Source organism: Gymnogyps californianus, chromosome 7, assembly GCF_018139145.2.
Source record: "Gymnogyps californianus isolate 813 chromosome 7, ASM1813914v2, whole genome shotgun sequence".
In the NCBI taxonomy this organism is placed as follows: domain Eukaryota; kingdom Metazoa; phylum Chordata; class Aves; order Accipitriformes; family Cathartidae; genus Gymnogyps; species Gymnogyps californianus.
The window spans coordinates 28,922,309-28,949,587 of record NC_059477.1 but is presented as its reverse complement, the minus strand read 5'-3'; the positions used below and the strand labels follow the sequence as shown (position 1 = coordinate 28,949,587).

General features: G+C 41.5%; 1 protein-coding gene across 1 annotated transcript in view; it reads left to right on the top strand.

Moving 5' to 3' along the window:
* The window catches only part of CNTNAP5 (contactin associated protein family member 5), a 295,463-nt gene that overhangs the window by 151,877 nt on the left and 116,307 nt on the right, over nt 1–27,279 (top strand). The window contains exons 8-10 of the mRNA XM_050899801.1: nt 7,563–7,827; nt 10,488–10,637; nt 11,789–11,960. Coding sequence (XP_050755758.1) covers nt 7,563–7,827; nt 10,488–10,637; nt 11,789–11,960 — 587 coding nt within the window. The remainder of the gene's footprint in view (nt 1–7,562; nt 7,828–10,487; nt 10,638–11,788; nt 11,961–27,279) is intronic.

Here is a 27,279-nt window from a genome sequence, read left to right as displayed (position 1 = left end):
GGTGTTGCTCTGTTTCCATAATAATAAAAACCCCCCCCACAAACTCCTTGCTGCTGTGTTTTGTTCCAAGTAAGAAAACCTAATAAGCTGTAGATCAGTTTACCTTGAACTGGAACAAAAATTGGGCTTGGATTGTGCTAATTGCCAGTTTGATCTAAGACATCTATCTTACTCATTTCTGGCAAGGTGAATTTGAAAGGCTGGCTTCATTCCTGCTTGTTGTTCACAGGAGGGTGTATTGGGTCTGGCTGAGATGGAGTTAATTTTCCCCCTAGCAGCCCTCATAGTGCTGTGCTCTGTATTGGGAGCTAGAAAGGTGTTGATAACTGTGGTGGGTTGACCCTGGCTGGATGCCAGGTGCCCACCAAAGCCGCTCTGTCACTCCCCCTCCTCAACTGGACAGGGCAGAGAAAACATCATGAAAGGCTCATGGGTCAAGATAAGGACAGGGAGAGATCACTCACCAATTACCGTCATGGGCAACACAGACTCAACTTGGGGAAAAATTAGTTTAATTTATTACTAGTCAAATTAGAGCAGGATAATGAGAAATAAAACCAAATCTTAAAACACCTTCCCCTCACCCCTCCCTTCTTCCCAGGCTTAACTTTAGTCCTGATTTTCTCTACCTCCTCTCCCCCGAGCGGTGCAGGGGGACGGGGAGTGGGGGTTTGGGTCAGTTCATCACACGTTGTTTCTGCCGCTCCTTCCTCCTCAGGGGGAGGGCTCCTCACACTCTTTCTCTGCTCCAGCGTGGGTCCCTTCCATGGGGTGCAGTCCTTCAGGAACAGACTGCTCCAGCGTGGGTCTCCCACGGGGTCACAAGTCCTGCCAGCAAACCTGCTCCAGCCTGGGCTCCTCTCTCCACGGGGCCACGGGTCCGCAGGTCCTGCCAGGAGCCTGCTCCAGTGCGGGCTTCCCACGGGGTCACAGCCTCCTTTGGGCATCCACTTGCTGCGACATGGGGTCCTCCATGGGCTGCAGGTGGATATCTGCTCCACCGTGGATCTCCATGGGCTGCAGGGGGACAGCCTGCCTCACCGTGGTCTTCCCCACAGGCTGCAGGGGAATCTCTGCTCCGGCACCTGGAGCACCTCCTCCCCCTCCTTCTTCACTGACCTTGGTGTCTGCAGAGTTGTTCCTCTCACATCTTCTCACTCCTCTCTCTCACTGCAACTGCTACTCCCCTGTAACTTCTTTTCCCTTTCTTAAATACGTTATCCTAGAGGCGCTACCACTGTTGCTGATTGGCTCGGCCTTGGCCAGCGGCCCATCCATCTTGGAACCCGCTGGCATTAACTTTATCGGACATAGGGGAAGCTTCTAGCAGCTTCTCACAGAAGGTACCCCTGTAGCCCCCCCTGCTACCAAAACCTTACCACGCAAACCCAATACAATAACACACCAGTGTTTTGGCTACTGCTGAGCAGTGCTCGCACAGCATCAGGGCTGTCTCTCCAACATTTCCTCCTCACCAGTAGGCTGGGGGTGGGCAAGATCTTGGGAGGGGACACAGCCAGGACAGCTGACCCAAACTCACCAAAGGGGTATTCCATACCATATGATGTCTGCTTAGCAATAAAAGCTAGGAGAAAGGAGCGGGGCGGGGGGTGGGGGTGGCATTTGTTGTTGCGAAGTTTGCCTTCCGGAGCCACCGCTATGCGTACTGAAGCCCTGCTTCCTGGGAAGTGGCTGGACATCGCCTGTTGATGGGAAGCACAGAATAAATCTTTTGTTTTCCTTTGCTTCTGCACACAGCCTTTGCTTTTGCTTTATTAAACTGCTGTTATCTTGACCCATTAGGTTTTTCCATCTTATTTTCTCGCCCCCCATCTGCTGCAGAGGGGAGTGATAGAGCAGCTTGGTGGGCACCTCGCCTCCAGCCAAGGTCAACCCACCACAGAGGGGAAAATATTAAGTGGTCTGTATTTTTTCCGTGTTTCGTCCTGTGTTCTTTTTTTCCTTTTCCTGTCTCTCTGAGGGAAATGATGTATGATTTTTCCAAATTAGCTCTATATTTGCTCCCATCTTTTGTCAGCGACTCTTAGCTATTGTACAATATAATGAAACAATAATGTACAGTTACTATGGGCATAAAAATGGTAAACTCCTTTGTCCCGCTTCTGGCCAGTGACATAGTCAGCTGAGGAGTCTGAGATAAAGAACATCCAGAAATGTCTAGCCAAGCATCTCATCCCTGATTCTGTCATGGTCACAATGTTTCAGTTTTTTCAAAGCTTTCTTTTTTGTTAAATGCTAGTTTTTCCACATATGAACATTATCTTAATGTAAACAATTTAAGTCAATGTGATAAACAATTAACATTTCATTGACATATGTGATACCTAGAGTGAGTGAAGATAGGGCAGTTCTCTGTCATAGGAGTGATTATCACAAGGATATGTTAGTTTCAGTGAAACTTGGATCAGGAAAGCTTTCAGATTTCCATCATGAAATTTTGCTCAGAAAAAAGAGAAACCCACCTCAGTATAGGAACTTCTCTTAAAGTATGAGCCCTGCTCTTGGGATGGACTAGTCCTAACTCAGGTAACACCATGTGTCTTGGTGCTCCCACATCCTGTTTGAAGGCAGTTTGCACCAGTATTTCAGAAGGCTGGAGCTGGTATGTCACTTTGATTTGCTTTTTGTTCAGTGCTTAGCAATGTCTTGATTTGAGAAGTACTTGAAATCTATGTGGGTCTCCTGACATCTGTTCTGCCTGAGCTAGTTAATGTAAAAACAGTATTTGAAGGGACCTCCCCCATTCTTAAAATCCAGTTACTCAGAGTTGAATGATAATCTTTCATCTTATCCTTTTAAAACTGCATCAGAGGTCACCTTTTTCCTCTGTTACTCTCTTTGCAAATTTGTCTGCAACCTCAGTCTCTTCACAGCTAGAAATAGTGCTCCAATTTCTAAGCTGGAGATATTCTTGCCAGTTTACCCATATTTGTATCTCAGCCAGGCCTGGGATTTTAGTCCCCTTACCTGTCATATGAAATCTTCCTTTCTAATCCTCTGCAGAAAACAAGATATCCTTTTTATTGGATAGTACTCATAGAATGATTAATGAGGAAAGTTAAGTGCCCATTTGATGCTCTAACCCGCAGGTAGAGAAGAGCTCAGAAATACTCATTTATTGTTGTTCCTGTTCAAGCTGTGATCTTGGCCTGTATCCTTTGGTAGGCTAAATGTTAAGGATTTCAGTTCAGCTGTCAGTTTGAATAATTTCCCAAGTACATATTACTTTTGATTAGTATTCTGTGGAGTGAGGGGGATGTATAAGAAACTTGTCACCAATTACCCTGACTGTGGTCATGTAGCAGTCTTCTCTCTTCATTCAACAGTACGTAATACTACATGAAGAAAAGCCAGAAAAGACTGAAATGGTTCATTAAAGTTATACAGGCTTTATTGAAGTCCTGCAGAAGTCACTGGAAAGACTCCAGTGAGTTTTGGATGAGGCTTATGGCTCAGAGGATCTTCTCTGTAATCCACTTTTATCCTCATCACTTAGCAACTGTGTTCTTCCATTCTCTTTTTAATAGGAAAGGCTCTGGTTCTTCCAAAATGCTGTATCATGTTGTCGCCTGTTCATTCAACATCTTACTTGAACAAGAACCACCTCTGCAACCGTACCCTGCCTGCAGATATCTTGGGTGCTTGCACTCTTGTCTTGAGACGAGTGTCACAGCAGCCAGTGAACAAATTACAAATATCTCCATTGCATTTCTACGTTCAGAAGGTTTCTCTTGTAAGAATAAGAACTCTTTTGGAAAGATTTCACTGCTTATTAGAGGAGTCATTAATCAGTCTGGAGATGATGTACTCAATGGAATTCTCAAACGCCACATGATAGCTGAAGTTTCCAGCAGCTGAGTAGAGCTGAGCGTCTCCTTTATTTTCTCTAGGGGTTAGACTCTTCTTATCCCATTTCCTAGCCAATGAGCTTTTACTTTTCAGTTAAACTGGGTTCAATTATAAAATCAAGTGTCTGCCAGAAGTCTTGCATGTACCCTGGAGAGTTCCAGAACTGCTGCCAATTAAAGCAAAATGCTCCTGATCAGATGCAGGTTTAGGGGGAGCTGTTTACTTTTCTGACTTAGACCTGCTGGCATAATTTGTTTGAGAATAACATTCAGGGCAAATTTAACAGTTTTTGTAATGGGAACCTATCCCACTTCAGTGGACAAACATTTTTCAAAGTAACTGTTGTGTATTTCTTTTTCAAATTTTCATGTTATTGTCTCTAGGAAGGTAGACAGCATTGGTCAGTGTAAGGACGTCAGCAGCTATTGTTGGTGTGTATTAACTACATCATCTGGTTTTGCTCTGGAATGCTGCTTTAAGAAGGTGTTTCCCTCCTAAATGAGTCAGTTGAACTGATTTAAGTTCCCATGGCATCAACTGGTTTATTTAATTTTTTTTCCCAAATGTCCTGGCTAGTTTTTAGCTCTGACTAAAATTAGTTATGGCCCTTGCATCATAGGGGTCTCAATTCTTGAATAAAAGTAACAAAAATGCCTTGTTAAAAGAACCCCCCCAAAAGGCAAATATGCCTCTCTTCTGTCCTCCAAATGTACCTTTAATCCCATGTACACAGAATATTGCAGCACTGCCTTTATGTGTTCCCACCTGCTTGTGCTTGTTGTGGCAGGTGGGATCACACCTGCTGTGATTCAGTGTAGTCAATAGAGAGGCTACAGGGCTTGAAGTCTCACCAGGTTAAGCCTGGGAGGAGACACATAGGTCCTGCCCATATGTCCCAGCATTGGCCATGGGTTCAGTCAGCACTCCTTGCCGCTCCTGTCCCAGTCCAAGACTTCTGTGCGGATCCCAGATGGCATGAATTACTTGCTAGTGTGAATGACTAGGGTGTTGCTCAGTTTTTCAAGGGGTCACAGCAATCCATGAGTTCAGGACTAGTTGCACGTGCCAAGAACCTCGTATCAGAAGCAGACAGAAATTTGACCTTATATTTGGGCCCATGCAAATGCATCAGGGATACTTTGTTATGGTGCTGCTGCAAACAGCTGAAAGCATATTGACTGCACAAGGTCTTTACTGGCTTATTTTAAGGTCATCTGAAAATTTGTTGTGCATTGCAAACGTGTTTTCATCTTAGCATTCACCTTCTCTGGTACCATTAAGTCAGTCTAGGCTTAGCTTGTTCTGCTGGTAGGTAAAATCTGCAAAGAACTTTGAGACAAAAATCCTATCTGAATGTTGCAAATCCTCCCCTCTACAGTCTTGCATTTTGTTAGAGCCTCCCACTGCCAGTGAAGCAAATTAGATACTTGAGTGCAGACTCGGATAACATTTGAACTTTTCCTCCAAGCTCCAGTGTTATGTATGTATAAGATCTGTAAATGTCTGACTCCTTTGTGTGGAGTTACTTGAATCACTGTAAATGTCTAAAATTCCAAAGAAAATTTGTCATCGGCATTTTAAATGTCTAAACCTTTAAAAAGCTCTAGAGGAAGTTAACCGTATTTGTTTACATCGCTGTGGTTGACTGTGTTTTCTGTAATTTGTTATGAATTCGATTGAAAATGGAGGTGGAAATATAACAACAACAATAACAAAAAAAAAAAAAAGGTTGTGGCATCTCTTATGCAGGCAAAACCCAGCAGGTAGTAGAAACTTTTTAAAGGCTGAGCGCAAATTTCCATCCTACTTCCCACCTGACTAATGTTCAGGTGAGTATGGATAAGCTTTTGATTTTATCTCAAAACTCATTCTAACGTTATATACCCATGGATACCTTTTGCCATTGCTAAATCTGGTATGTAGCATTCTGCACCTAACAGGGCAGGGAATACGTAAATAGCTTGATATAGATATATATCTATCAAGGGTTGTTTCATCCAGTGATAACTTGGTCTTTTTCTGGCACTTTATTTATTTTCCATTTTAAAATAAAGACTAGAAAGACATTTGAAAGTGATAGGGAACAGTTCCATCAGCTGTCTGAGATTTCAGAGAGGAATTCCCCAAGCACTGTGCAACTTCCTACACATCCATCAGGTGCTGTTCACTATAATTATCCTGTTAGAGTGAGGTACCAGCTCTGATGAGAAGTGGTACCATCGAGAAAGCCTTTTACTCCGATGTTTTTATCAGATTCCATTTGGTATTTTACAGAGCAGCCTAGTTCAAAGCAAGATGGCTGCAACAATCTCCTAGAGTGGCTTTGAAAGACGTGGCTCCTTAAATGCATCCCGGCTTTATATATTGTTAAGATTTTATTACATGGCTTGAATGACCTGGTTGGGTAATCTACAGTGGCTGAACAAAATGGTGGAGTCATTTGTTCTCCAAGCTACAGTGATACATGCTGGTACAGATTCTACTGACTGCTTTGAGTAAATGTGCTGCTCTTCTGGGCGAATAGCACCATTGATTTCAGGGCTGGATGACTGAGGTAATCAACTAAGTTTGGCATTGAAATGATGTTGGATTTCACCACGCTTGCTGTGTATGTAATGTTTTATTCCTCAAAATGCCCCATGGAAACCGTGGGACCTAGCACTGGCCAGGAAATCTCACTGTTGTTTCATCCCACTATGAGTACTGTATTCAAGTGAGTTTTTCTTTGGGTTTCCTTATGAATTTTGAAATAAATTCAGAATAATTATTTTTAATTATTTGTGTTATTATTATTAAGTGGACGTTTAGTATTTGGAGTGGCACAGGGCTATGTCACTCTGGGTAAAAGAAAACATAACCAGTACCGCTACTGCAAGTTGTATATTGAATGTTTGAAATAAACCCAGGAAATTTGCCTCATGTTTTGCCCCATGTAGGAGATTCAAGTAGATGAGGGAGTTTTTACTTTTAAGGTTATGTAGCATTGGTGTAAATAGGCAAAAAAAGTGCTGTCATTAATGGCTGCATTTTGGCTTATATTTAGAATAAGTCTAGTCTGTTTGGTAGGATCCCTGTGCATTGAAGGATGCTTTGTTTTTTCAATTGCAGCTTGCCTTGTTCACACCCCTGTAGTCCCATCAGTGCAGAGCCGACACAGGACATTTGTATCACATCCCACAGCACGTGAAAGTGCAAGCAGACTTGCTATTCCTTCAGTGTCAGTTCCTGAAGTCAGCATAGATCCAAATGAATTTGATTTTCTTGACATAAACCTAAACTTGAGCTTGAAATGGGAGGTACTGGGAAACACAAAGCAGATGTGGCCACGTGGAGATGGTCTGTCTGGGCTAGCAAATAAGCCCTTCTGCACCCAGGCATGGTCTTGATATGGGACATTTGGATACATTTAGATCCTTCTAAGAACTGAGGTTTTGATTTTTGATCATTCCATCCCCGCGGCGGCCCTCCCCCCCCCCCCCCCAGGGTGAAAGTAAAATTTTGAAGTCAGATGTGTTTTCGCAGAATGGACGGATAGATTTCCTAATGAGTTCCAAAGATTGGTGTCTGCATAACAATACCTATTTCAGCCTTGAGGGCCATTAGAAATCCAATGAGCTTATTTAACTATGGATGTTTGGGATGACCAAGAAAAAATTGTCATGTTGATTACATTTGATTTTTATTGTTTGCAGGGGAATGTGACATTTTCTTGCTCAGAACCACAAATTGTTCCTATCACCTTTGTCAGCACCAGTCGAAGCTACTTGCTACTACCCGGCACTCCTCAAATTGATGGTTTGTCAGTCAGCTTCCAGTTTCGAACATGGAATAAAGATGGCTTACTTCTGTTCACCGAATTGTCTGAAAATTCGGGACCTCTCTTGATTTACCTCCGTGGTGGGAGATTGACGCTACTTATTCAAAAAGAGACGGAGAACCCAGTGGAAATCAGTGAAGGTACTTAATTTTTTTTACTCTCACCTGTCTCCCTTTAAAATACAAAGGTCCAGTCCCACAGGATGAAAGGATGGTGAAATAAGGAAGCACCCAATCTTCCCTTCTCTTTTCAAATTTTCTCTTGCTTTCCAGTGGTACAGCCACTCTGTGCAGCTTGAGGTAGATCTAAGCATGGAAAGTTGGCATCCTGAGATCTCCAGACTCAATCTACCTGACAATTAGCTCAGCCTCTGTGTTCTTAATCAGTCACGCTAAATTTTCGTCAGTCAGGTCACATGAAGACCTTCCTGTTTCCTGTCCTCAGATTGTGCTGAAGTCAACTGGGAGCCAGCTCAGCCGCTGCACTGTTCCCCGGCACAAGCTAAGGCAGCCTCAGAGCTGATTTTCTTCCTCTGACTGTAGCTTTACACTCTCCCTTTATGCTGTGCTCGGAAGAGAGACTGACCATGGGCTTCCTCTCCTCACACTCCCTCATTGGCCTCCTTAGCCAGTTTGCAAGTTGCTTTTTGCAGTGCAGCTGGTGGGATGCAAGAAGGTGAAATGAGGTTGCCTCTCTGACTTAAAATTCAGGGGAAACTGCTTGTAAACACTTACTGGAACAGCTATGCATCGGCTCCCAGAGACAACAGGGAAACAATTTCAGACTCTGGCAGGTACAACAGAGGCAGGACCAGAGCGGCCCAGCTGCCATCCCAGTGTGACCTATATAAGCCATGCTGGCATCCCAGACAGAAATGTTCTTAGCCCAGGGCCTCTGCACATCCCTTGCTGCTATGTAGCCATGCTGGGTGGGAGACTGGGAAATTAATTTTCTGCATAGGTTGAATACCCAGTTTCCAAAGGTGGATGAGTAATAGACTGATGGAACTCAGATGGAACTAAATAATAATAATAGTATTTTCTAAAAGAGCAGCTGTTTAAAAATATGCAATATTAAAATATTCCCAGTACAGACTAAAAGAGGGCAGATGTGTCTATTAAAAGAAGCAGAGAGAAAATCTGACAGAGTTGTCAAAGCAGAGCTGTTCCGTATATGTGTTTCATTCCCCTTTATGATAGAAAATGAGGCAGCCCTGCATCTATCCTTATTCATGTAGATTGCTACAGCCTTAGCTTGCTGCAATTGAATGCTGAAAACTGAGTTTCCAGCCTTTATTGCAGTCCTAATTAAATTGTTGACAAAGCTGAGACAATGTCAATATTTGGTTGGGTGTATTTGTTTTTATGTAGTTCTGAAATCATGAACCTGAGCCCAGCCTTTGGTGCTATCCAAAACATTGCTAAACTGCCTACTTACACATGGAAAATATGCAGAAATTCCAAGTGCCATGTTCTGCAGATGTCAGGTACTCACAATAAACTCATGCTTGCTCAAGAATGGACCTATTTTTGCCCCAAATGGGACCTATTTTGTTTTTACATCTTTTCAAACTTCAACAACATATTTCACTTCAAAATGGACTTGTTCTAGTTGAAAAATCATCCATTTTTGCTGGGAAACCAGCCTCTTATTCTATGGAAATTGTGCATGTGTTAACAGCCATTACTGTGGAAATTGTCTCATTTTCAAATTCATAATGAAATGACTTTTCATACACATAACACCCACAATTTTTTTATTTTGTTTTGAACTGTTCTCACACCTCTTCGTGTTACTAAGTGCTCGTTTGTTTCTTCTGAAAGCTACATTAACAAAAAATATTCCATTAGGGAGGGGAGTAAATAGTAGTTGTCTGTGCCTGATCTCAGTGACTCCAGCATGATGGTAGCATATTTTGAACTGTAATTAGATTACTTTTGAACTGCACCACGTGTGTGAGCTCAGAAGCTTGCCCACTGATTTTCATGGCTGTCAGAATAGAGGATGTGGAGTTTCTCTGTAGCTGTGTGGTGCTATTTCAAGAGCCATGAGATGCAACACTGATTTTCAGAACAGGGAGACAGAGAGGTTATTTCCCACTTCGCACAAGTGTCTAGAAGAGAAAGAGGCTACCCAGTACCATAGTCTCTCACGTACCTTCATCGGTTCCTGGTCAGAGCAACAATCCCAGCTCTCACAAGACCCATGTCGAAATCCAATATAGAAAGGCTTCAGTACATCCATCAATGAGACTGTGTGCTAACTTAGCACTGAAGGGTTTTAAGAAACACAAATCCTACTGATACTTAGTGGAGTTGGTCAGGTTTCATATTGGAGCCTGAGACAGGGTATGACCATCTCACTGAATCTAATCCTCTGCAATCTCAGGCATGTGTTTAGTACCAGAAGCTCAATAGAGATCTTCTCTTTGCGCTCCTGTGAGCTATAAGCATTTCCCAACAGACTGAAGATAGACATAAACACCCACAAAATGGTAATAATGTGTTACCAGAAAGGTGAAGGGCCTGGCTAGCTTGATGAGAGCCTGCAGTACCAGAAGCAGGTTAGATTAAAATGTGAGATGACCTATTTAAATATTCTCAAAAGCTTTCCCTTTCTTGGGCCTTTTCTTCTATGTCAGTTTGTTTCCAGAGGTAACGAGTTCTTTTCAGCTGCCAGTTCTCGCTTTTTTGGGGTCAGCTGCACATTTGTGGTCACAAGTTGGAAGCAAAAGGAGGTTTGAAGAACACAGTTGTCTCCTGCACTTCTTTTTTCACTCTTCGTACTTGTTTTTTGCCAGGCACCAGTCTCCACGATGGGCTTTGGCATTCTGTTAACATCAATGCCAGAAGACATCGCATTACTCTGACACTGGATAACAACGCTGCCACTGCTAGCCATGCAACCACTGTCTCAAGGATCTACTCTGGGAGCAGCTACTATTTTGGAGGTAGGTTGTTTCAGACAGATGCAGGACAGGTTTTCATGATGCAGATCCTCAGGTGTTCACCACTGAGGTCTCCCCAGGTGCACTCTGTTTGCAGCTAAGAGCAAATGTTGTAATAACTCATTTTAGATGCCCTATTGAGCTGCAGTGCATACAGCACTGTGGGAAGATCGAAGGGTCTTGGTCAACCCTGACAGAGAGAGAACAAGCAGAACTGCTAACACAGCTGTAAAAGTGAACTACTGGTAGTGGTAGCCAATGGGTACCTACATCTAGCTGGCAAAACATGCAAAAGCAACATAGCTGTATTAGCCACAGGTGTTTTTTTCTAGTTAAAAGGCCTGAGGACTATTAGTATTATTAATATTCCTGTAGATATCACTGTCCTGATCAGGCTCAGTGACTTTAGACTTCAGAGCTTAATTGACATATGGCTCAGATCTACAAAAGTATTTAGGTACTGTGCTCTCATGGAAATGAATGTAGGTTTAGCTCAATTTTGAAAATGGAAAGAACAATCTTGAAAAATACTACCTTCTGCTTTTCAGAGTGCAAGCATTAATTTAGATAGCGGGAATGTCATCAACTGTCTTTTTATCTAATATATTTCTGTGTACTGCTTACCGTAGTGAGGCTCTGATCTCAATGAACTTTCTGGATACAGCACTGAGTGAGAATGCACAGGAGGCTTTGGATCTCAGAGCTGGCCAAATACTGAGGAAGCTCAGATACAAATAGTTTTCTTGCTTGCTGTCCACAGGATTTCATCCTTTTACTCTGTGCATTGCCTCAGCAGAAGAATTTAACCCATATTGGTTTTACAGTTTGCACAGCTTTTTTTATGGGAGTCAGTTGCTATCAACTGTGGAATTTAAAGAAGATGGAAAAAACCCACATTTTGATTTTGCTTAGCACATGTGAAAACCTCATACTCTGATATTTCCAGTGGCTGCTCTCTCTTTTTTTTCTCCCTTTTTTAATTTTTTTTTTTTTTTTTTTTTTTTCTTACTGAAGGATTATAACGCAGAAGGTTGTGTAGCACAAGGAATGAAAACACTTGGAATAGTGAGCCTCTGAGTTCTTGCATCAGGAAATCCCAGCAGAAATAAATGAACATTCCAATATTCTCTCTGCCTCTTCTCTTTTTCCCACAGGGTGCCCTGACAATTTCACCGATTCCCAATGTTTAAATCCCATTACTGCTTTTCAAGGCTGTATGAGGCTCATCTTTATTGATAACCAGCCCAAGGACCTCATTTTAGTTCAGCAAGGCTCCCTGGGGAATTTTAGTGATTTACACATTGATCTGTGTGTCATCAAAGACAGGTAATTATTGTTTCCTCTTTCTTGTATTTGTTCTTTTTTTCATCCTAGTGGTTTATAAATACAGGTTGCATTAAGTGAAAATACTAATCTGCCAACATTACGGATATTAGGCATAATAGAGCTACTAATAGAAAATATTACAGCAAAGATAGGAGGACTGGAGGGGAAATGGTTTCATTTACATGAGGCTCTCTTCACATTGACTTGTAGGAAATAGAGTATGCAAATTCAATCAAACTACAGATTGGTGAAAGGATTAAATTTTATGCATAAACAACATTTGATTGCTTTGAAGTTTTAGAGGGAAATGAAAGAGAAGGAAAAATTATTTGATTCATCAGAACATGTCGTCCCCTTAATATATTAGCTATTTTTGCTTAAGTAGATCATTTACAATTTTTCTTGTTAGCCATTACAGCACAGCACGTTTATCATGAAGATATGGTACACCTCATGTGACATACTGCCCATTCAGTAGGATGATATAATGATGAAATGTCTGTATCTACCAGAGACATTTCAGTTTAAATACTGGTCTGAATCCCTCCTAAGCTGAAACCTGACAGGAAACCCAGATTTTCTCATAAAGAGGAGAGAGGAAATAAGCAACCAATTTTTTTGGAAGTATTTCATAATTTCTCCTTTGCTTCCTAGGGATTTTTAGTGTCTAAATATTTCTGAATTATTTCTGCAAATGTGTATTTTGAAGTTAGTACATGGAATAATAGGCTCTGATTTTGTTTTTTTTAAATCTAGCTAAGTTCTGAAAAATGGAACTGCTGGAAATTTCATGTGCTTCGGATAGTTAAGGGAGTAGTAAGGATATTGTGGAACTGCGTTAGGAGCTTAAGCTTTTAACGTAATTTTTTCAGACATGTATTCTGGTTTCGGCTGGGATAGAGTTAATTTTCTTCCTAGTAGCTGGTACAGTGTTATGTTTTGGATTTAGTATGAGAATAATGTTGATAACACAATGACGTTTTTAGTTGTTGCTAAGTAGTGTTTATACTAAGTCAAGGATTTTTCAGCTTCTCATGCCCTGCCAGCAAGAAGGCTGGAGGGGCACAAGAAGCTGGGAGGGGACACAGCCAGGACAGCTGACCCAAACTGGCCAAAGGAATATTCCGTAGCATATGACATCATACCCAGTATATAAACTGGGGGGAGTTTGCTGGGAGGGGCGGATCGCTGCTCAGGAACTAACTGGGCATCGGTCAGCGAGTGGTGAGCAATTGCATTGTGCATCACTTATTTTGTATATTCTAATTCTTTTGGTAGTATCATTGTCATATTAGTATTATTTTCATATTATTATTATTGTCATCGTCATTATTATTTTCTTCCTTTCTGTCCTATTAAACTGTGTTTATCTCAACCCATGAGTTTTACTTTTTTTTCGATTCTCTCCCTCATCCCAGTGAGTGGGGGGAGTGAGCGAGCTGCTGCCTGGTGCTTAGTTGCCGGCTGGGGTTAAACCACGACAACATATTACTTGGAGAGGTGGGGCTGAAGGCCAATCTCCATTATTGCTTACTGTAGGAGGGATCAGCCTGCTGGAGCTGCAGTCTTTTGAAAAGCGGGCAAACCCTCTGTTATGTGAGACCTTTGTGCTCATCTTTGTATGTTCATGTTTGTTAACTTGTATGGAGAAAATACTGACTCTGCTGATCAAACCTGTTTCCATGTTTAACGATGACTGAATTCAGGGGGATATGAAGTTCATGCTTGGTGTGCCTGAAATGGTGAATGGAATTGATAAGGTGCAGCTTCCTTTTTTTAACAAAAGGAAGTAAAATATAAACTTTCCTGAGAATTAAGAGAAAGAAAGTATTTTGCTGTTTTCTTGGAAAAACAGATTGTTTAAGATCGAGTGGACCATTCAAAGGTAACTTGTATATTTGTGTATTGAAACAGAAGAGAACTCTTCTGTTACAATGCAGAGGTGCTGTGGGACGTCTCCAGTGCCTTCATTGTCACGAAGTTCAGGCCACAATGTAAATCTGTGGTACTACTGCAAGGGTCTTCCTCATTTTCAGTATCCTAAGGATGACAAGCATCAGTCTGTGATCATACCATACAATTATTTAGGGCAAGGATCCAAACATAGTAAGAATGGTGGCGCTTTACATAATCATTGCCTTGAATATATCACACGTAAAAAAAGTTATACATGAGATAGTGAAGATTAAAGTACTCTCTTCCAACGCAGTTCTCTGGACAGCATTACATTTATGTGTCTGTGCTATATGATCTAGGTAGATCTATACTAGATACAATCTGTAGTAGTTATGATCATATAGTAGATATGATCTACTTAGATCATATAGTAGATATGATCACAAAACCAAGGTAGATTAAAAAAAGGAAAAAAAGGATTTGATTTACAATTGGCAAAAGTGATTCTTTTATGGCTGGATTTGGTGTATCAGTGCAGGTGCCCTGAAGAGGAAGAGAGAAGCCTGCCGTGTGGGAAAGTGTTGGGCTGAAGTTCAGAAATTCCCCTCATCACAGAAGGGTGTGAGCCTCACTGGCACCATGGAGATTGCAGCTTTCTCGTTCAGTGAAACACCTAGCACTCTCTCCCTGTCTGGCAACTCCAATAACTGTGCTGAAGCTATTTTTCAGGGAAGAAGGAAAGGTTTGGGTTTTTTTTTTTGGTCCAAGTCATATTACACGTTTTACACATTTGGGACACAACCTTGAGAGAGGTTAAATTTACAGAAATGATTTCAGGAAGTTACAAAAGTTGTTCAGAGATTCACAGGGTGAAGTACTGCTGGTGCAGTACTGAAGTCAAGGGTGGTCATAGCAGCAAGGGACAGTTGGAAAGAGGGGTGAAATTCAAAGAAAATAAATAAGGAAAGGAAAACATAGACAAGAGGCAAATCCTTTGTGTTATTTTGCCAACACAGTTGATCTTAAGCCAGTGGATGAGCTGGGGAAAGACTGAACAAGAAAGTATTTGTGTAGTGTGTTCCTCCTAACCATTTTTGAAAATTTTAGGTTCTGCAAGCCTGTATTATGGCATAATTGGTTACAACAAATTATAGATGGAAAGTTTGGGAGAGCAGGAGATTTGAATTCAAATCTAAAGACAGTATTGCTGTCTAGGCTGCATGGTGTACCCTTGAGTATGTTTTCACATTGGTTCATTGCACAAAAGGTGTGACACTTCCAGTCACTGTAATTCAACTAGTCACCGTAGTTCAACTAGTGCTCTGTATCACAGCAGCTCTGAACTATAGGAAAGTTGGGATCTGGCTCCAGGCGTGCAGTATCTAGCTTCTCATTCTCTCTATATAAGGAGTGTTAAAACTCTGTAAAAGCATCTTCTCTGAGAAATATGATCTCCCCTTTCTTAATTGTAAGATTTATTGCTGTGTGCACTCTAAAGCATGTGGTTTTTGTAATTTTAACACATGTGGGAATTGTGTAGCTTAATTAACATGTAAATGGGACATTTGTCTTAGTTATCTAAGCAAAAAAACTCTTTTGAGGAGTATGCCTCTATTTAGAAAGCAGTTTATTTGTTACAGGCTTGTAGGCCAAGCTCATTCAGACCTGGGCTCTGAAAGCAGTGGTTAGGCAGCTCACTGCAACTTGTGTCTGCTCTTAAAAAGAGAATTAATGACTTTGTTTTGAAAGATGATAAACTGGGACTACTGTTGGTGCCAGCAGTATCTTTTTGAGAGAGAATCCAGTTGTGTAAGCATATTATACACCCCCTGCCCCACGCACCCCGGGATTCCCTGTATAAAGTAATGAGCCTCTATTAATTTAAACGGAGCCATCTGAGAGACTAAGCCTTAATATCTCATCATCTCTCATCTCTAGTATTTGAACTATATGTGTGCTCAAGTGAACTCGGCATGAATGCCTTCTGCCTCCCTGTATTTGTTATTTCCATCCTTCAGTAACTATTTCCCAGGAAATAAATGCCCTGTCACTAGCTGAGCTATCAGAGAGTACACACAAAAAATGGGGATGTCCACAGAAATATACAGAGTTTTGCCTTCTTTCTGTTTGGTCGCTGGGGAGACAGTGCCAAGTGAAGATCCTTTTGGAGACACAAGTGAACTTGGCCCTGTTGCTGACCCTGCTTTGAGCAGGGGACTTTTGCTAGAGACCTCCAGAGGCTCCTTGCAGCCTCAGCAATCCCGTGAACGAGGCCACCCAGTAGCTGTTCTGGTCCTGGCTGAGTGGGCCGTTCAGGATGTATCTGTGAGAGCTGGGATTAACAGATAACACACAGAAAACTCATGTCTTCTGTGCTTTCAGTGGGACGCTAAGACGTTGTACAGTCTGGAGTTGAACACAGCAATATGGACTGTCCGAACGATGGAAGAAGGCTAGTTAGCACCATCTCCTATTAAGACACTGGTTGTTTCTAGCCCCCAGCTGCAGTGCCAGCATCACTGATGTTCCTGCTGCTGCATATTAAGTCATCTCTGATTTACCGTTCCCTCGTACGGTACCTACATGTTGTCCTTAGGTGACACATCCCGTGCAAGGAGAGGCATCCCCAATCTATTAATATCAGAGCTGTGTCTGCTCCACAAGCCCTGCAAAGTAGTGCCATATTCCCTTCTTCACCTCCTTCAAGACAAAGCTGTTGCTGCAAACTGTTCCAAATGCCTTGTGGAACAGGAAAGTAGAATCTGTAGGAGGAAGCAATTTTTCCTGTAGCAATGCGTTTGTAGGACTCTTGGCATTATCCCCACTGCCTGCCTGCTGTTAAGCCAGCTAACTATTTTTTTTTTCTTTTGTTCGTAGTATGTATATTTGCAGTGGTTGTCCAAATACACAGATTGCTAAGTCTTTTCTGACGATGTTGCAAAGTGTGGTGCTTATGCTGCTCCTGTTACGAAGCGTTAGAGGTCGTAGCTGCCTGCAATGCATTTATCCCCATTCCAATGAGAGGTAAAGAAAAAATGAGACAATGTCCTGCTAAGCCATAGAGGTCTGCTCTATATAGAAAAGGAAGTGGATTTAATTTTATCCCTCTTTGTTGTTGCCTTTTCAGGATTTCTGCTTGTTTAGGAGTGCAGGTACACATCAGGAGTTGTTTGCTTTACGCTGAATAATAAGTCAGAAAATACAGTTTCTTACAGCATGCTGGCATTTCCCCTCTATGGCATGGTACAGAGCAGAAGGTAACAAGGCAGAGATGTCTGGAAGTGAAGGTGCCATGAACTCCTTGAATTCAGAGACTTTTCGTTGGGGAGGGAAAGAGATATCTTTGAGTATCTATGCAGTCTTTTGCAGCAGTACGTGTACTACATTGACCATCTCTGACCACAAGCCATCTGGCATAGGCCCAAACAAATAAATGCAGACTCTCTTTGAATTTATTTTCAGTTCAGAGTGATATAGATTAAGTTCATGCCTACAGGGACTGTACAGCCCTCACTCCTGGTGTTTTGCACTGTAAGTGTTTTTTTGGGAAGGGAGGCATCTTTTGGGGGTGACATATTAAACCTAAAAGCTTCCAGGGGAAAACCTGAGCAGTAAGAAAGTCTAATGAGAACAGAATAATGCTTTCTGTCTTTGGCCCGTAATCTGTAGGGAGGATGTCAGTGTCAAGGGATGGGAAGGTGGCAAGCAGCATGAAAAATGGATTTGCTTCTCATAGATGCTGTAAGTCAGAAGGGATTCACTCTCTTTTCTTGAGCTCCACTGAGTTTCTAGCTTTAAGTGTATGGCCAGGCTCCCCGTCCTTCACCTGCAGGTAGCGAGTTACAGGCTTTACAGATACAAGCTGGAAAGACTTTCCTAAGTACTTCTGGTTTAGAGAAAAAAAAAATCCACAACAGGATGTCTCTTTCCTAATGGTGTCTTCACTTATGCATTTCCTTCCTCGGTATTTTACAGTGTTTGCAAAGACTTCTTGAGCCTGTCAAACAGCCTCCTGGAAATGGGTTAGGGATGCGGTTACAGAAACTTCTCACTCAGCAGGGTAAGAAATCACTGCTGCATCTAGTGCAGCGGCCAGCTGGGCAGTGTGGCTGGCGTAGAGCTCTTCTTTCAGTCTTTTTAACACTGATGAAAGGCACGAGGCTGCTGTCCCCAGGGATGCCAGTGCTTCCCTTCCCTGGCTAGCATTTGCGTGTGGCAGAACGGAGGCTTGAGTCTTCTTGTGCCTTCTCAAACTTACAAACCCTAACCTGTTTCTTCAGGAGACTGGTAATGAAAGTATTGGTTTCTCTAGTGCTAGTAATGATTCTCTAACCTGAGGTTTATTCAGTGCTGTGATGGGCCGTAAACTCAGATCAGTTGCTATTTTCTTCATGCAACGTTTTCTCTTGTTGGCTTAGAAGGAAAACATGCTTGCTGCCATTCCCCTGATCTAAGCAGGACCCCTGAGCCATAGCATTGATACCAAAATACCAAGCTCTTAGCATCTACAGCCATCATTTTGAAATTTGGGGTAATTGGCAACTCTACAAATCTTGAAATACAAAACAGAGCTAGTGAGCAAAACAGGTGGGCAAATGTGTCTGAGTGAGGAGCAGCAGGGGGATGAGCAAACCCTGTGAAGTAAACACTAGCCAGGGTTGCCACTTGGTGTTTAGCTATCCTAGGTTCATTAGCAGTCATGCTTCTAAATTTCTATTCTCTATAAATGTATTCAGAGCCCAAACTGTTTCTTGAATGGCCCTGTCTATATGAAAAGACACAAAATAGGTCTAGAAAACATCCCCTGCAAAGAAAGATTGATTAAGTTCTGGTTCTTTAACCAGAAGAGATTGCTGAGGGGAGGCAGCATAATGGTCTTCAGGTGCTAAAAGGCTGCTGCAGCGCAGAAGGGAATAATCATCTTTTCTGACCAGGATGTATAGGAGAGCAGCCATGGCATAGACTGCCTGAGGAGACTGTCAAGTCTCTGTCACTGGAAGCTTTACGAATAGGTTAGATGAGTCTGTGAGAAATAACAAACATGGGTACGGGTGATCCTGCCTTGGGGTGTGAGCATGGACTAAGTGATCTTCTGAGTTCCCTCCAGCTCTGTGTAATTCTGTTGCATTCACTCAGGCTTCTCCTCTAGCTGGAACAGCTGTGTCTTGTTCTTGCTTTAGGGGTTCTGAAATGTCAACAACAATAACACTGCTTAAGAAAAAAAAAAAAAAGAAATGAACCAAAAACGTGTGGAAATATCTTTCAGAAATTCAGCTCAGGATTTCTCACACCTGTGAGAAAGCTCATTTGATAGACGTATCTTTCAGACACTCCAAGGCAGTGCTGTGGCAGGGAGTAGGGACCATGGTAGCCCATAGGTATGGTTTGGTGGCTTTTTTTTTTTAACCTGAGATGTATATGTTAAGTTTGGAGTGTAAGGAAATGGGGGAGAAGGAGCAACACTTTCTACTCATTTGTCACTTCCCTGATTTGCTTTTTGCTTCTAAAATTGCATGATTCAGTTTTGTAGCTGCAGGATGAAGCTCTGTGATTGCAGAATTTATTGCCTTGTTTTTTCTTGGGATTTCTTCTTTGCAGATTCCGTGATGCCTAGCATGATGGTTCAGCTCAGGCTGTGTATTTTTGTTTGATGAACAGTAACTCGACTCCCTTCTACTTGTCCCTCTATTTTCATGAGATCTTGTGAATTCTTGGAGTTGAGATGTCTGTCCCTCTTTCAGATGTGGTCAAAATGAGGGTGAGAAGTTTGTAAGCTGTTGGGAGGAGGCGGGGACTGAAGCACTGGATAACTATGGGAACATCTTCCCCGTAGTAAATCAAGCTAAAAACTGTGTGTTGATCCCTTCACAACCTCTATTTCAATTGCTAAAAGATGAAACACAAATCCACTTGGATGTATTCACTGACCTCAACCTTGGCCTGACCAGCCCTTTCCAAGAAGTACGTCCTCTCTGGGCCACTCAGAGGTGGTGCTGTGTACAGCTCTGACTGTAAGAGTCTGTCATTCAGGCCTCACGGCTGTTTCTAAAACTGACACTGTTCTTTTGTGTGCCACAAACTGTTCTCTACAAGGAGAGATTAAATAGGCTAGGACTTCTCAGCCTGGAGAAGAGAGAGCTAGGCAGGGTTGTGCAATGAGGAGCAGCGTGAAGGAGGTGAATAATAAACAAGAATTTGCTGTTTCTCACAAATTCGAATCTTACACAGCATCAAATTGGATGTTGTTAGATGCTGTAGAGGTCAAATACAAAGGAAAAAGCCAGTAAGGCGTACATGAATCCATAAGCTACAGATTGCTGGCAAAGTGTTCAGTGGGATGCTCTTAAACTTATTTCATCAGCATCTTTGCTGTGACACTGTCAGAGTAAGAAAATTGGAGGAGAGGCACTGTTAATCTGAAGCGAAGTCTAGGGGGAGGTGATAATCTTAGGACTAGGAAGCCCAAGTTCCATACTGTTTTAAAAACATCTTTTTCATTGTGGACAGCTCTTCGTATCTCTGTTGTTCAAAACCAAAATGTATTTTGTCATCTCTGCTAATCTCAAAATATGTTGGAATCTGACTGTGAATTTTGCTAAGTAGTAATACTTTCTGCACTGTGTTTTCTCTTCCTACGTGGCAGTGGAATAGTGGGGGTGTGGGTCTATCTGTGTATGGGCAAACCACGGAAGGCATAGCCTGGGGAAAATTCAGGCAGCCTCTCATTTAAAAATAAATGAAATGGGTAGGAAAACAAATATGCAGATGCTGAGAATTTGGCCACACTGTTGAGAAGCTCTGGGATTTCCCATTCAGCAATTGGCTGGAATGCCAGATTTTGGGACTAGAAATACTAGCTTCAGTCCTGAAGCAGAGTTGGTTGTTTGCTGTGGTTGGCATCCTGTTCAGAGAATAGATGCAGGAATGTGGGCTCAAGAGATATTGCAGCTCAAGAGTTGCCATGGATATTAGGAAAATGTGCCAGAAAATCATTAAACCTCCGTCCAGAAACACTGTGGATTTCCAGCCCTTCATCATACGGCACAGATGCTCCCTTTGGGCTGAGCAAGGCTGTCTGCTCTTAGAGCAGATGGACCCCTTGGAATACAGCAGCAAGGGCTGCAGTGTTGCCTGCAGCCTGAGGCATGGGTTGATTAATCTCATCCACTTCCTGCATGCAGCGGGACAAACTGCTTTGCAGCGTTAGTCACAGAGAAGAAAATTCCATTTCCAGGAGTTCTTGCACTCCGTGTGTACTCAAAGAGGTAAGATCTGGTGTGGTTTCCCCTACCAGCTCCTCCAAAGTCTGTAAAGAGAAGTGCTTAGGAGGCATTGCAGTTGGCATAGCTTGTGACAAACAGCTGTCATAAGGGGAAAACTGGCCTCATTTTCCTCTGACTTGACACCTGTCATGGAAATAGTCTCCTTTGCCCCTCAAGATGGTGCTAGACAAATGGTTGCTTCCACCAGGCTGTTGAGGCACATCCTTAGATGTGGCACATCCTCTTGAGACACATTCTTAACGATGATGTTGGTTACATTAATGCTTTTGAATTCCTCAACCCCCATCACAAAGGATGTGGTATTTAAGTTGGCCACTGACAGAGAAAACTCTGTTAAGGAGCCTGAAATTTCATATGATTCTGCTATTCCTGCCAGGGCTGAAATAGCTTGAAACCGTTGACTTTTTGGTAGCAAAGTTTACCTGGACAGAGATAGGGGCTAAGGCAGATGCAGAAGCATGGTGTTGTACACTCATTGTTATATTGTCATAAGTTCTATACACCATTTGTGCTTGAGTATATGAGACTAAGTAGTCTTGGGATTAAGAAGGCCATTTATGTGTTGAACCTGTCATCATTCATAAACGAACTATGAGGGTAGTCGGAGCCTGCTTTCCTTTAGGCTCAGATTCACATGAATGCATAGATAAATGCATGCATTGCTCTCCCTGTCTACAACTGCTAGGGTACTTTAATCTGATTGCTGCAGTTCGTGTTGATTTTGCGCTGATGAAGCTTTGACTGGGTTGTCCTATTTTTACTTGGCTGGCACCCTGCCCTTGCTATAGCAAATACTGACAGTACGTGTCAAGGGCAACATGGGGAGCTTCAGTTCCCTTAAGTGACCTGGGGTAGGGGGGAAGGAAAAAAAAAAAGATTTTTTCTTATGAATCCTGGCAGTGTTTCATCTCTGTAGCATCAGCGGGCAGACACAAGCACACACTGGTGTTGCTATCCTTATTAAACCAAGATTCATCTGCATATTCCAATTCTCCTAGCAAATACAAATGGAAAGCGCAGCATGTGGTATACATAATAATCACTGCAATGGGATTGGCGTTAACAGCTTACCTCATTAGGGAGAAGCATACTGAGTTGATTCACGAGTTTGCTTCCCGTACTACTCAAGTTAGGGAGCACAAATAGCGTCCTTAGTCCCTGTCCTTTTATCCCTACCCATGTTTTATCTCTGAAAATTCTTCATAACATTTTCTAAATAAATTAAAGTGTTCTTTTTTCTTGCTAAATAGAGCTGACCTTTTAAATTCTGCTTTATGCATATTTCCTTTGTAGATTCCATTAGATTTTACTATCAATTTTTACTTGTAAGAAATAATAATAATTTTTGACTTTTTCCTCCTTTTCTTTTAGTACTGAACTTAACATTGCTTCATGTGTTGTACTGTCAAAATGGGCCTTTGGGAAATTAATTACCATTGCAGGTGAAAGGTGTTAGGATAAATCCGATGAAAGCACAGTCTCTTTTTGCATTTCCCAAATCTCCTCTAAGATTTAATGTATGCCCTGCAGCAGAAGCCAAACTTTATATGATTTTTTTTTTTTCCTGAAGTTGGCCATGCAAACGAGAAAATATCCTGCCTAATTATGCCCAGTGAGTTTTAATTTTATTTATTACAGTCCCAGGCTGGGATTGAAAAAGCAAACACTTAATATTGCATTCACCCCCACGTAAATACCTGCAGTGCATTGCAGAAAGAATAAAAAAAAAAAAAACCACCCACCCACAATTTGGCATCCATTCTTTTCGTTCTCTCTAGTATTCTTATTTTCAGTATTTAGTGTCTTCTCTGCAGAAATGACAATTATTTTATAGTCCGGATTATTTTCTGTTTGTGGGAAATCCTCTTAGCTTTCCCCTCTTGGTTTTATAGCAACGAGTCGGATGTTTTTAGATCACACTCCTTGAGTTTGGATGGTGATCAAAGCTGGGACAAGTTGAAGGCATAAGAGGGGATGTCATCTATCCTTTTTTAAAACATTTCTGGTTTTGGATAAATCCCAATGTAGATTTGAATATTGCCCACCTATACCTCCATCATCAGCCAAAACAAAGCATTTAAACTGCACACCTTCAGATGCTGGAATACCTGGATCCTTTTCTACAATTGTTCCATTAAATGCTACATACAGGAGAGGCTGTCCTGCCTAGTTATAAGGCTCTGATGGTCCAGGTTCTAGTTCTTCTGATCTTTTGTGTCACCTTAAAAAGATCACTTCAGTCCTGTGAGTGACTATTTTCCCCCTCACCTTTTGTCTCTCTTGCCTGTTTCAAATGTAGGCTCCAGTGGCCATGTTTATAAATAGCACAGGGCACACTGAAGCTTCATGTCTCCTTTCAGTTTCTATTTTAATTAAGGAAATTGTGGGCAGGTTTTCAAAAAGTTGCCCTTTCTTATGCTTGTGTTGGTACTTTGTAAAACACTGACAATTTTCTTCGTGTTTATGCAGCAAAAATTACAATATTGTTAGAAATGCCTCTTTTTTTTTTCATCAAATTGTCCTTACAGAATTTATCTTTTTCCTCTTTCTCTGTACTAAAACCAAAGCAAAACACTGGAAATAATGACGTGGAAATGGAAGGGGGAAAATATCTTAAATCCGAACTACGTTACATGGCGGGGAAGGAAAAGGTGAAAAAGGTATCTTAATGACTTAATCCATTGTAAAGATCAATATACAGTGGAAAAAATAGTATTGGAAATAGAGGAATACATCACATTCTGTGAGAGCTGAAGAACCCCTTGGGTCCTTCCCAATAGCATGCACCTACATCACAAATCAGACATGCTAACTAATGTAATTAAACCATTGCAGGTAGCTCATTTTGGAGTGAGTCTTCGAACCCCCCTCAATACCACCCAAGTTTTAGGGTGGAAGGGCAGGATGCAGAAAAACTGAGCAAGATTTAAAAAATCCAAACCCACAAACACCCAAAACCTGGGTGTCGGAATTAAAATCCCTGCAGTTCTGAAGACCATCCCCCCATCTTCTCAAATCTATTCTAATGTTAAAACTTTTCTGGATAATGCAGGTAATGATAGAGCTTCTCTTTCTGATAGCTTAAGGGCTGACTGACAATGCAGTGTAATAAAACCATGTAGAAGAATTTCCTGCTCTTGGATTAGTATATGAGCGTTGCACTGTCAGATGAGCTTGGTCTGTGGTAGTTATAAAACAAGAATATGTTTGTACAAAGCAAAGTCTCTGTAAAAATAGGCAGTCACAGTGGAAGATGCTACCTCTGAAGAGGGGGGAGTTTTCTGTCCTTTGTGTTTCTTTAATGTAAATGAAAGGGAATGCTCAGATTATTTGGACAATGCCATGAGTTGGTTTTGCCTGTCCTGCCTTAATTTTAAGGCTTTTTGTTTTCCCTGACTTTGTTTCATACATGCAGGACCAGCTGCAGAAAATGATTCAGGCCCATGAAGGGTGCACTGGTCTGTAGAAATACTGTGTTTCAGAGCAAAATAAAGACAGATTCTTCAGATTAATCTGCTGCACTCACATCACCGCATCTGAATTGGAGACAGATTGTGTTTTAATTTAGTCTTGTTCTTTTCCAGATAAGTTTTTTTGTTTATTTATTTTCACGTGAAGCAAGAAAATGGTGCTGAATTCAAATCTCATTTCCCTGATGCCACTGCAGAGTAACTAAGAGCAGTGCTGATCTGGTCCTTTAAAATATGTTTAGTAAATGCTGTAAGGGGTAACTACAGAACTGGTTTGAGCAGGGTGAACTCCTTCCTGCAATGACTTGTACATGTGGAAAGATACTGGAGTTGGAGATAGTTAGCTTTTGTCTTCGATACAGAGTGGAGGGACTTCCCACTAGTGCTGGAGAGGGGATTTGCCCTGAATGAGACCCCTGTGGAGAAAGAAGGCAGTTTGAAGGTTAGTAGGGGGCTACTTAAGTGGCTTTTGGAATCCAGCTTGAGTGTGGGATTGAGTTTCTGGGGGGACCTGAATAGAGTTCACCCCTATTGCTATTCCTTTAGAGTCAAAATTCATGGGATGTGCAACCCCATGGTAAATTAAAGGCCAACTATGGAGATGCATGTAGGATATAATATCCTGTCCTTGTTTGTTTGTTTGATTTTTGCAGATGGCTCTTCTGCTTTTGCTTTGTAAAATGATGAATTCTAAATGGAACAGCTGTCTGTACAGGATGGTTTATTTGTTTCCCTTTTTTCATTTTCAAATTTATTTATATAAAATCCTTTCTGCTGATGCCAAGCCAAACTGTCAGCACGCTTACCTCTGTTAAAAATGTAGGTATTCTAACAACAAAGCAATCAAACCTTAAAAAAATGCCTTTTATCTAAGGCATAGATAACAGGCTCTTTTCCTTTTACTCATGCCAATCCCAGCACAACCTCCTCTGAAAATTCTGCCCCAGCCACATGCCTGAGGGCAGTTGACATCAATGTTCAGATCTCCTAAATGTTGGTCTCACAGTGGTATGCAAGTGCAGAGCCTGAGGACCAAGGTGGCCAACAATGGAAATAATAATATATTTTAAAAGTTCGGTCATCAAGTTTTGCAAATCTCAGAAAGAAGAAAAACCTACCTTTGTGACAAATTATTAAAATGACAAAAATGCTTTTTTTTTTCTTTAGATTTTCTTTACATCTATTCAGTGTGATAGAGTAAATGATTTTCAGCATGGAAAAGAAAAATTGCCTTTGTTCACATTACTCTTGTTCTGTTTGTACTCCATGACTTCTCATAACATCATAAATTTAGGGAAGAAAATGTAGATGGCTTAGAAAAGAAAAAACTAAAGTATGCCACAACACTTTTTTAAAAGTTGTCGTTCAGTTTTCTAAAGTTGCAAGAGGAGAGAGAAGTTGGGAGGTGTGGTCATGAGGAGGGAATGTGTGCTGAGGAAAATCAAAGATCTGGAGAGTGTTAACTCTTTTTGCAGCCTGTCTTAATATTGTTTTTACTCACTCTTTCTCCCTTCCTCCCTCTGGTTCTGGTAGTTCTCTTTTATCCCTTTAGTTAAGGAGACCTAGGCCACTATTTTGCCACAAACGGACATCCAGGGGAAAATAAGAGTGGGATGTGCTCCTGTGGTACTTTCTTTTCTAATGCTCTCTGATCTTCATTTGTTTTTTCCCTTGGTAAATCCCTGAAGTTGTTACATGTTGTCTATGTAGTAACATTGGTGGATTTCTCTTCAAAACGCTTGTCTGGTCTCCCCTTGAACCCATTTCTTGTATCCAAAATAACCTTTGGCAAGGAATTTCACAGATTTATGGCTCAGCAGAGCAGAGCCAAAATCCATGCTGTTGCAATTGGCCTCAATCTATTGAGTTTCGTGGAAAGACGTCATGTTACTGAAGCGAAGTATAGGCTGTTACAGTAATACCATGAGTTTCATCATACAGGCATGCCTACTATATGAAGTCATCCCTGTGAATGTTATATTTTGTTAATTATACATGAAATAGCTGCAGCCCATAAATAGGAAAACATGCTGAAATAAAATGAATTTGAGATAATATTTAGGCAAATGCTTTCTTGATAGAAAAACTTCTAAATTTCATGTGTTTTCTTGTTATGGCATTGTTGAGTTTTAGGGACTTAGTGGTTGTCTCAAAATTATGTATATTGACAGTCTTAATATTGAGAATGTGTGCTCCTTTTTTCTTTCTCTGATAGTTCTCTTTTTTCCTCTTTATTTAGGAAGAATAGAGAGTGGTGCAGGCAGGATGTGTTGTGCTGACTATAAAATCTGAGAGGTGCTTATTGAAAGTACCGGGTTTATTTCCAGTCAAGTGTAACATCAAATGTGTAGAACTCCTTCAGCCTTCCCACTCAAGTAATTTTGTCATTGTTATTTCTTCATCATTCCTATCAAAGGGCCAAATTTTGCCCTCTAATGTCTATGCAGTTTGTCCTTTGAATCCAAAGGAAGCACACATGTAGTTTTGGAGGTGAATGTTTCATCTAAGGACAGTGAATGCTTTTGTGCAGGCTCTGCATATTGCTCACTTAGATGGCTAAGGTGTGTGTTTTCCAGCTTGGCCAAAGGAGTGAAAATTTTATTTGCTTCATTTATTTTTTTATAAGATTCATTCACCATGATATATTCTATGAATTAATGTGGAATCTGG